This window comes from Syngnathus scovelli, chromosome 12 (assembly GCF_024217435.2).
Source record: "Syngnathus scovelli strain Florida chromosome 12, RoL_Ssco_1.2, whole genome shotgun sequence".
NCBI classification, from domain to species: Eukaryota; Metazoa; Chordata; class Actinopteri; order Syngnathiformes; family Syngnathidae; genus Syngnathus; species Syngnathus scovelli.
The window spans coordinates 582949-593599 of record NC_090858.1 but is presented as its reverse complement, the minus strand read 5'-3'; the positions used below and the strand labels follow the sequence as shown (position 1 = coordinate 593599).

At 45.9% G+C, this 10651-nt stretch overlaps 1 protein-coding gene across 5 annotated transcripts; it reads right to left on the bottom strand.

The window, feature by feature from the left end:
- Nucleotides 1-648: 648 nt before the first annotated feature.
- rasgrp3 (RAS guanyl releasing protein 3 (calcium and DAG-regulated)) lies at nt 649-10605 on the bottom strand. 5 transcript variants are annotated; one of them, XM_049735885.1, is made up of 19 exons: nt 9160-9537; nt 8997-9078; nt 8636-8850; nt 7175-7289; nt 6948-7047; nt 6757-6819; nt 6507-6638; nt 6268-6415; nt 5852-6025; nt 5598-5714; nt 5105-5377; nt 4954-5034; nt 4726-4839; nt 4525-4640; nt 4233-4380; nt 4005-4041; nt 3256-3411; nt 2841-3190; nt 649-2445 (listed from the first exon to the last, which is right to left on the bottom strand). In XM_049735885.1, the coding sequence occupies exons 4-19, from the start codon at nt 7242-7244 to the stop codon at nt 2437-2439; spliced, it is 2088 nt and encodes a 695-aa protein (XP_049591842.1). In that variant the 5' UTR covers nt 7245-7289; nt 8636-8850; nt 8997-9078; nt 9160-9537; the 3' UTR covers nt 649-2436. The 5 variants fall into 5 exon arrangements, with proteins under 5 accessions (XP_049591842.1, XP_049591840.1, XP_049591839.1 ...); XM_049735883.1 differs by having other exon boundaries at nt 5105-5220; nt 5311-5377; nt 8636-9537; XM_049735882.1 differs by having other exon boundaries at nt 8636-9078.
- Between the last annotated feature and the right edge of the window lie 46 nt (nt 10606-10651).

The window sequence follows — 10651 nt, the reverse complement described above, 5'->3', positions numbered from 1 at the left end:
GTTCAAAAGCAGCTAAAAGTTTTCACGCACCTGCACTTAACGAGGGAACCACACGGACACTTCATTAGGTACACCGGCATTTTCAAGTGCACCTAATAACAGGCCACTTTATTAGGGAACTATCATGGTCAAAGGTCACAGGTGTCAAGGTCTAGGACTCTGGGCCACGTTCCAACATGTTTTCCAAGTGACCCTCGTTAAGTGCAGCTGCGTGAAAACTTTTAGCCACTTTCACGTTCAAAAGCAGCTAAAAGTTTTCACGCACCTGCTCTTAACGAGGGAATCACACGGACACTCCATTAGGTACACCGCCATTTTCAGTTGTACCTAAACACAGGCCACTTCATTAGGGAAAAGTCATGAAAAGTGCCACACCCGCCCTCACCCCCACTTTCTGATTGGCTGTTTGATCTGTGACGTCACACGGACACTCCTTTAGGTACGCCGCCATTTTCAGGTGTACCTAATAATTTTATGCATTTTTTGTGCGTGTCAAGAATGTGTATTTGACTACTTGCTCTTTATTTGGGGGGGGGGACACCAACACATATTACACAACGTAAAATATTGTCATATAAAGCAGTTAACCAAATGTCATATTTTTGTTTTCATACCCCAAAAAATAAAAACAAGGAATAAAACACCAGACAAGTTTCAACAGGTTTTAATGTTTATTAAAATAATAATAATAAAAGTACATTTCAAACCAGCACTCAAATGTGAAATTGCAGTAGATATATTGGATAACAACATTGAGGCGTATATACGCATACACGTTATTTTAAATGTTCTAAAATCAAGATTACCCAAAGAGAAGCATCACCTCCCCGTATTTGCATAACGGGGCATCCCTTCATGCAATAAAGTTAGCCGTTAGCTTGGAGAAAACGCGCTTAAAAGAAGTGGTGGTTCTTTCTTTCCTTGGCAAATCGTAAATCGACATTCTGGCTTACATAGTTCACGCCAGGAGGAAGACGCAACACGTTGTTGATGCACGGGAAGGAAGGAAGGAAGGAAGGAAGGAAGCAAGGAAGGAAGGCAGTTGACCCATTGCCTCGTTCGTGAACGGGAAAGTCACGATTCGTTCCCTCACTGACCCGTTCTCGCGATGAAATGGAAATGCAAATCACTCGCTCACTCATTCGTTCACTCACAGACTCGTTCGTTGGTGAACGGGAAATGCAATTCACGACTTGTTGGTGGACGGGAAGAGACGTCATTCTCTTCTTCGATTTGTTTTACGGCAAGGTGGCACCAGCGTCAATGCGCATTACCGCCACCTACTGGTTGAAGTCATATAAACTGAAAAAAAAAAAGTTAAAGTTGAAGTCCCAATGATTGTCACACACATCTGGGTGTGGCGAAATTTGTCTCTGCATTTAACCCATTCCCGAAGGGAGCAGTGGGCAGCAGCGGTGCCGCGCCCGGGAATCATTTGGTGATCTAACCCCCCAATTCCAACCCTTAATGCTGAGTGCCAAGCAGGAAGGCAACGGGTCCCATTTTTATAGTCTTTGGTATGACCCGGCCGGGGTTTGAACCCGCAACCTTCCAGTCTCAGGGCGGCGGACACTCTACCACTAGGCCACTGAGCTGGTCTAAATAACTTTAGGAAGTGATTGGTTCACTCTTGTTCACTGAAAAAATCGTTCTTTTGAACGAATCGTTCACTCACGAGCCAAAACTCTTTTGTACGTACCCAACGCGCGCACAACGAAATATTGAATGGATAGGCATGACTCAAAACGAAAGCGGGCCGGTGGCCGAGCTCGCCTCGTGTGGCGAGTGGCTCCGTCGCCGCGCTCGCACACCTCCGACAGAGGCTTCGACTACCCACCCCTGCGACATGTGCTAAGCATGAAAGTACTAACGCTTGTCCGGCATCGAGCCCTTCCTTTTTATCTCGACTTTCCCTTTTATTGTTACTTCACAATCCACATGCAAGTTGCCTGTTTATTATCAGTTAGCTATTGTCTTTCTCCAAATGTTCATCCAAAAGTCAAACACTGAATTAAGATTGGTGTGACGAAGGACATTGCCTCTATTAAGCACACATCGTTTTGTAAAAATGTTTTACACTGGTGCTGACATTATGGTGTCTTCTGGAGAAGGCTCCAAATAAAGTCCACCATCCTCTGGTCTCAAAGCTGGGAGTGCGCTTTCTTATGCAACACATAGAAGGACCTGTCCATTGTGCTTCTCCTTTCTCACAGATCACATGTTGCCCTGTTACTGAACAAAGCGGGCATTAGCGCGTTTCGCTGTCCGCGCCGGAGCCCAGAGAGCAAGCACGCCGTGACCCGACGATGACACGCACTCGGTGAATGGGGAACATCAGAGAGCCATGCACCTTCCCAGACAGAAGAACTTCCTGGTACCAGCCACCAGGGTCTTTCTGGACCGCTGAGACTGGCGATTCACACACAGGTTACCAAGTCAGCTGTCCTGAAAGAAAGGGACGAGAAATAATAATCTTTGGATTAGGAGTTTAGGAATCTTCACTACATGCTTACTCCTTAACGCAGATGATTAGGGATGGCACAAAATTGAAAATGGGCACGATTGAGTGAAGGACATTGCCACGTGGACATTGTCTGCAATCATCGGGGTGCTGCAGCCTATCCCGGCCGAAAGAGAAAATGCGCTGAGATCGACTCTCCGGGTCACCACAAACTGACCGAGTCTAGCAAATTGCAAAGAAAATGAATTGCTGAATGCTCTCATTGGAGTTCTTGCATAAGTCCCCTCGTGACTGATTGGGAAACCAAACGGTTCAAGTTGTTGTCAATAATCGTCATCTTGTAATATATGAATAGGATGCTCCTGTTTGCTTCTCTCACCTTCCCTCTGCGGGCGACCCTGCGATCTTGAATCTGCACGAGGCCATCGGTCCCGGCGCACTCTACCAAATCTGTCGGCCGTGGCCCGTTATCCTGGTTTTCCCATGAGGCGAGAGCTTTATTTGGACCGCGCCGGTATTTGGTTTTGGGGAAGGTGTGGGATCCGCTGTCAGCTGTGCTCCCCCAGCTGTGTTGTGACCACAGAGGTTCAGTCTGCGTGGCCTGGCTGATAGTGGCCCTCTGCAGGCGGACGGAGATCCTCTGGGCCGAGCCGGTCATCAGGGTGATGCTTTTTGTAGGACGGGCTGATGTCATCGCAGCGGGGAACTCAAACACCTCGCAGTCCTTGTCTGAAGCGAGCAAAAGGGATGATTGGAATGCAACGGGAGCACTCGACACGGAAAGTAGAACTGACCGCTACAGGTGTCCAGCGCAGGGCTGCCGGGCAACGAGCCGCGCGTCGTCATCAGTCTGTCGGGGCTCACGCACCCAAAGGAACCGGAGCGCAGCAGCTTCCTGCAAGCCAGAACCAGCAACTCCCGACATTGTTTATGGCAGTTGACGCCGCAGTCTGCAAAGTCCAAATGGAAATTCATCAAGTCCACTTTGGAAACAAAAAGGTGCTCCTTGCTTGGGAGATCAACCTCAGGTGTCAGGTTTAGCATGGGAGACAATAATGCAACAGGCCTTAGAACGAGCCGTCTTCCACGTTTATGGAATGACTGGAGCAGGTGTCATGAAACAAAAAGCTTATGGACAAGTGAGTCTTGTCTAGTGGGAGTCCAAATGTTGAACAGAGGCTGCCCTTTACCCAAGTCAAATTCCTTGTTTGGCCCGCTCAAACATGGCCAGTAAAAAGATTCAAGAGATTCAAGAGTTTTTTATTCTCCATGTTTGAGCGTGCCAAACAAGGAATTTGACTTGGGTAAATCACAGCCTCTGTTCAACATTTAGGTGACTAACAACAACACTCAGGACATGTGAAGAACGAAAGATATTCTCAAACACCCCCTGATCTTAAACTGATCTTAAACTCCCAACTCTTGAATCTCGAAATCCCGTCAGTGTTATTTCATTGTTCATACAGTGACATCAACACACCAAAGTAGAATATGAAGACACAACATAACATACGTATCATTGTTGTTGTTCCATCTGTCATACCTTTACACTTGTAGCCCTGTTTGATGATGCCCCAGAGCTGCAGGTGAAGAGGAAGAAAAGAAGAGCAACGTAAGATTCATGGCGAGCAAACAATAAAGGACAGCTGGCCCTTCCTGACTTGGCTTTCAAGCACACAATGTGAAGAAACCTTTTGCTTTCATTTGCATTTTCACGCGCTAAGACCAAGGAGATGCACGCAGCCAGCGCTAAGGCTCAAGATCTACGTACAAATCCAGCGCAGTGTGCACAGAAGGTGGGCTTCAGATATGTCATTTCCTGGAAGTTATGCAAAAATCCCGGCCCCATCTCACACTGGAGCAGCGGGTTCGCTCGAAGGAAATACGCAATCATCTCGTCTTTACTGATCAGGCCATCTCTGTGAGAGAAAGGTGAGGACAAAAAGAAAGACGCCATCTCATTCAACTCACATGATGATAGATACGGTTTGCAATTGACCAAAAAAAAAAAGTCTACAATAAATAAATAGATTGAATATATAGACATATTGAATGGCACTCACTGATCTTTATCCAAAACACAGAAGGAGTCCAGGAAGGGAAAGTTAGCGGCAATATTTTCAAAGTCTCCTTGAGAAATAAAACCATCATGGTCGGGGTCATAGTTCCTGAACACTGACTGTGGGAAGATGAGACGATGAAGATGTCATGTTCCAGTCTAACGCCCATCTGCCAATGCGACAACCAGGACGCGCTGCACTCACATCCACCACTTTCCTGATGTGTTTGTTGACCACAGTGGGATCGGGTTTGGTCGGGACACCTGAGGCCCAGTCCAGCGGTACCAGCGGCTTGTTGGGAGTTGTGGGAGAGGTTGGCTGCAAAAGACACGTCACTGACTAGACCAGTTGGCTATCATGAAGAGAAGAATGCTAACAATAACGAATGAAACAATCTTGGAAGAAGCATTTTGATGATGGACACTCACTTACCAGCGATTTGGGATTCCGCGGTTCCCGGAGCAGTGACAATTCATAAATCTCATCCTCGGTGTAGTAAAGGTCTAAAGAAAGCTGAAAAGATTTGGCATTTGTTAAAGCCCCGCACTAGGGTGGACACTGAAGCTATTCAATATGTTGGCACCGTCAGCAGGTAGATCAGGTCCATGTTGGGCTCCACTTGGGCCGCTGCGTTCTGCAATGTCACCAGCTCGTTGAAAGTCACGTAGAGCTGCTGCATCTTCACCAGGTTGACCTTGTCTTGCACCCAGTCAGGGAAGACCACATGCACTGCTATGAGGTCCTTCAGGTGCACACCCAGGATGGGGATTTTAAAGCCTTGGCACTCACTGAAGGCCTTGCGGTAGTACGAGTAGTTATTGTTGGAAGAGACGAGTTCGGTCATCTCGCGCCACGTCTGCGTTTGGGTTCAGACAGTTTGCACAAACAACACGTTGCAATTCTTCTCGCCATTGTCAATGTCACAACCTGTTGTGTGTTGTTGTTATTCTAGCCATTGCTTTTATAGACTGACAATCAGCGGTGGCTGCTGCTCATTGTGGATGAGACTTCCCCCCCCTCCCACTTTTCAGGGGTCTTCCGAAAGCAATAGAAGGATCAGGTTTGTGTTGACCTACCTTAACTACCTCCGCAGAGAGATACGATTGCGTCTCCTTCAGACGAGAAATGGAGCTGTGGCTCAGCCCTCCCACCACTGCCATTAAAGTGTTGAAGTTGTGCAACTGAAGAAGTTTCTGATGGGAAACAGTCATTTGTCTAAATGAGTGTGCGTGACTTGATATGATGATGATGAGGATGATGATGACGATGATGATATGATGATGATGACGGCACTGCACTGGAAATATCAACAACCTTTTGTGCGGCTTACCTGAGCCACATGGATGTATTTGGTGATAACCTCTGCCCTGGTTAGAGGTGTCAGCTTGCTTAACACCATAAGTTGGACCCACTGTGAAACTCCATTGAACAGAGCAATGGAGCGTTCCAGTGTTGGATTGTCCACCAGACAACCGTGGATCACATAGCTTTTGTAATCAGGGAACTGGAGACACAACAAGGTAGGCAATGGATTACAATCGATCAAAGGTCATGAGTCATTCAGTCAATCTAAGAGGAATAATGTTGCTTTCAAACAAATACAAGTACAATGGAACCTCCAGAGGCTAAAGTCATGCAATTTGGAGTCACACCAAAATGATGAGAAGCCTGCTCTGGACCAGAATGTCGCTCCGCCTGCATTCATTCCAGAGGCTGTCAAACAAGAAGAACGAAAATTGCGCCTACCGATATCCTCCTGATGGATTTAAACTCCAAAAAAGTCAGATGTTCCGCAAGCTCCATGGGTTCAAGGTGGTCAAACAACAGCGAAGCTTTCCCTTTCTTCACCTGCTTTTTACGCTGCGTCAACTTGCGCATCCAGTCGTACGAAGGACTGCGAGAACCATTGACAATGCTTAGAAATAAGAAGAAGAATGAATCCGTCCATCCATCCGTTCCAAAAAAAAAAAAGCGCCGTTACTTACATGGTGGAAATGTCGATAAGTTTGAAATGCTCCTCGCGGCTGAGCCTTTCAGCGACTTCCCTGAACTCCTCCGTTATCCGAATCAGACCCAAGTCCAGGTTGAACTCTGCAGGGAATGTCCCTATCCAGTACCTGAGCACAAAAAAGTACACAAAAGCATGGCACATCTGTCGTGAAACGGACAAAAAAAAAAGGTTGATGAGAAAATGCGAAGCGACGTACGACGGACGTGCCCGTGTGACGGCGTTACCTCATTAAGTAACAAATCTTCAGTCTTGTTTTCTGGCAGTCATCAGTGTTGCACTCGCGATACGTACAATTGTGTCAAGGAGCATTTTTGATTGGAAAATCAACGGTAACAAACAGCAACGTTACAAACACGTTTGTGCCATTTTGTGGAGTGCAAGTTCCCACTCTTCCTTCTCTTATTAATGGGGATATCTCATCAGAAGTTTTCCAGCCAGTTCTGAAGATGAAACATACCAGCGATGCATCAGCAGAAGCATGCGGGGAAGGTTGGCCTCGAGCTTGCCATTGTCGTCTGTGAACAAACAAAATGACCATTTGACATTTGGATTTGAAATACTGACATCTCTCAAACAAATAGGAATGGCAATAGCATGAAAATGTCTTCAACTGATGTACCGGCTTTGAATAGAAGTGCTCACCAAATGCATGAACGCATTCATTTAAGAGGGCATCAAGAGAAGCTGCCTTTCCCAGTGTTGACGATCCCATGTTGTTGAGTCCAAGAGTCAATCTTTTGCACCGCTCAAAGTATTCCTGAGAGATGAGAGAAACAGAACCGATCTCTCATGAATCCAAGCTCCGGCCTCCCGCGCGTGGAAGTGCATCGGTGCACTTGATCTCCTATGTCGTCCGACATTTCGACATTCCAAGATCGTGCAAAATCACAATTCTGATTGTGATGTTATGGTGACGGAAGACTGAATTGTGTGAATAATCCTTCTCCGTATGAATCCTGCTGGCCACCTGGCCTTTTGGCTTGGCTTGGCTTGGCCAGCACGTGCGACCCGAGTGGGGATGGAAGTTGATTTGTATCAGGCAGTTCAACAAAAAGTCTCAGTTGCGCTTGCTTTTCTCCAAACAAAGCTCTTTTTATTGAGTCACTCCACTCCACTTAATAGTGTTAGTATTTGTCTGCACGTCCACAAATCACAGAAAAAAAGTCCTTTACGGAAGTTCTGCTACGTAATAATCACGTCAGCCATGCAAGCATCTGTTTATTGTGACACTCACAGCAGTATCAAATGAGACTCTGATTCATTCAGATGAATGAACACGGATATCTGAGGGCAATTCTTAAGTTTCATTTCAAAACTTTATTTATGGCTATGGATTGATTGATTGATTGATCGATCTTACTTTGAAAGATGAAGCTAATTCTTGCTGCTGATTTGATTTTTTCTTCTTCTTCTGCTTTTATGGCTTGAGTGTACACGTTACAGTCAGCTGTGCCCTTTAGCATGACTTGTTATTTGCTGCTTTACAATGGGTCACTGTGTCCCTGCCTCTGGTTAGCAGATGCGTCATTGTGTGTGCGCTTGTGCGGCGCTCCGCTTGTAAGCACTGTACATACTACACTCGCACATGCACATTCAGATAGCACTTGTGAAGGAGCAATCTATTTCAAGCAACAAGATTTGGCCATTTCTACAGCTTGAAAAATCACCATATTGCCACATTGGCTTGTCTTGAAAATGGGAAGAGTGGCTTTGTCATTGTCATGGCAAGCCTGGATTGTCCATTTGAAATGTCTGTAAAATACGACGCGGGTTTCCCTTTTGTGCGCTTTGACGCATTTGCCACACGGTCAAATATTTCTCCACGAGTTATAATTATTCCAATCATATTGAAAAGAAACTTGCTTCTTTTACTTCAAACCATGTGCTTGTTAAATGGACTTATTATCTGATTATATTTGCAAGAGTGACTTGAAAACAAGTTTCAGTTTACAAGTACAACCAAAGAGGATCCTTCGAGTAAACAATATGGTAACAGCTGCATAAGACAGCTAGCTCCAACACTACTCTGACTTGAGTATTCAAAGGAATCAAGGTCACAGTTCCACAAATGGAAGAAAAATGACAGTTTGAAATAGGTCTTACCCGCTGAAAAGAGTGCCGTGCCAGGAAAGCAGATATGAACTGGTGCAAGCTGTTGATGCTTATAGAGTGGAGAGAGACAGAGAGACAGAGAGCGAGAGAGAGAGAGGGAGGGAGAGAGAGAGACAGAGAGAGGGAGAGAGAGAGAAAGAGAGAGAGCACGCCATCATATGACCTCCTCCTCTTCCTCCTCCTCCTTGTTCGTAAACACAGCCAACCTAAGCAGCAGGACCACAGCAAAGTCACCACACGCCCACACGTAAAGCACTGGAATTGTAAATATATATTCATTTATAAATCAAAGGGGTGCTTGGGGAATGAATATCCAATGCTTTTTGTCATATTTGTCAAAACGGAATAGTACGCTCATGACTTCATCCGTGGGGAAGCCAATCAGCCTTCTGTCCAGATCTTTCGCCTCTAATCGGAGTTTCATGAGTGTAGTACTAAAGACAGAAAGCATCATTAATGAGTTGTCAATCATTTGCCCCACACACACACGCACGCACACACACTCAGCCTGTTACCTTGAGCGTCAGGAGCTTTGCTGAAACTACGGTGGAATATTTAACTGAATAAAAATAACCATCCCAAATAGAAGAAGAGGGCCGAAAGCCTCGGGAAGCTCCTTTTTGCACTCCACTATCAGGCCACACATTGATCCAATCCAAGCCTTGAAAGGTTGAGGTCATAAATCGTGATGCTGCCTGTGCAAGTTACGTATCTATTGTCCCTTCTCCAGAGCCATGCTGTTCCATTGCATTTCCAGTAAATGTCCACCGCAATAAAAAGAACAAGAGTCGCCTGTTGCACAACAGAAGCGCTCTGACACCATCCATATCTTATACGTGGTATCTTCTTTAAAGTTTGCCAACCTGGTTGAAAGTACAGCGTGTTCCTGCAGATGATGGGAATGCTTTGCAGGAGTCAAGCACTTACCAGTGTTTTGTATTCTAACACAATTTGGACAGCCAATGAAATCATCCCCAGATAATATTGCACGCTTTGAGCAGCACATTTGAATGAATTGCTTGTTCGTGGACGTTCGTCTCTATACGAACGTGAATTTGAGGGCAAAACGGAATTTCGGGTGGCCACTCATGATTTTGTGCCACCGACAGGAAGCGGAGAGAGTAAGTTGAAGCTATACTCTTGGCTACTTTTCCAATCATCTCCTACTCCAAAGAGCTTTTCCAAATGCTTATCTTTCCTACTGACTATAAACTTGTCGAGGTCAAATAAAGACGGAGCTGAAGCCACACTGCACATACCTCATCGATGATGATGACGACGGTGAAGCGTTTAAAGCATATCCACAACAAGGTTTGAGCCGCGAGGGTCGGAAGAGGCCATTGGCTCCAAATGGGAATATTTTCAATTTAGTCTGCGTCTACCTTTCCATGTGCCAGCAGCGGCCAGCCACACTGCTGCTCCACATTGGCTGATTCCTATTTGTGACTTGTTTGTCCAAATGGCTACTCGACTTCCTTCAATTGTTTGCCCAACTTAGTCGTTCGTCCTGCCTGCACGGGGCTAAATTTAGTGACTGCACAAGGTGGAGTGGAAAGCAAAGCAGGAAACGGACAAACCTAGTGAAAATATGCACGCTTGCTCATGCGCTCGCTCCTTCGTCCGTAAGTTTGCGACTAATTTCACAAGCACGGTCGTTCCAAATGAGCAAAACATTTTGAGTGAGTCATTCTCCCATCAGTTTATTATTGCGCTTGCTCACTTCCCAAACGGAGTGCTGATTGAATGTGTGCGTGCGTGCGTGTCTCCATTGTTCTGGATTGCGGCGAGAGGGTCAGCCCATCCCATATTCCTCTCTGATGACGTTGTTTGCATTGTTTTGTCTCTATGGGCTTCTAAAAATGTCTGCCTAAACAAAAACAGTGAGCACACATCCTGCTGAAGCCTGGACAAAAAGAATACAAGCCCTACTTTTATTGTCTCACTTTTTCAAAGGGGGAGATTGGTGCTCAGGGTCTGTGTGTGTGTGTGTGCGCGCATATACTATAC

Bases quoted from the DNA above. Each gene is read 5' to 3' on its own strand.
- rasgrp3 (XM_049735881.1), bottom strand. From the start codon at position 8,923: ATGAATATATATTTACAATTCCAGTGCTTTACGTGTGGGCGTGTGGTG. The intron at 4,840-4,953 runs GTAAGTGAGTGT...TGTCTTTTGCAG, and splicing joins CGCGGAATCCCAAATCGCTG to CCAACCTCTCCCACAACTCC. The intron at 4,381-4,524 runs GTGAGTGCCATT...TTTCTCTCACAG, and splicing joins TGTGTTTTGGATAAAGATCA to AGATGGCCTGATCAGTAAAG.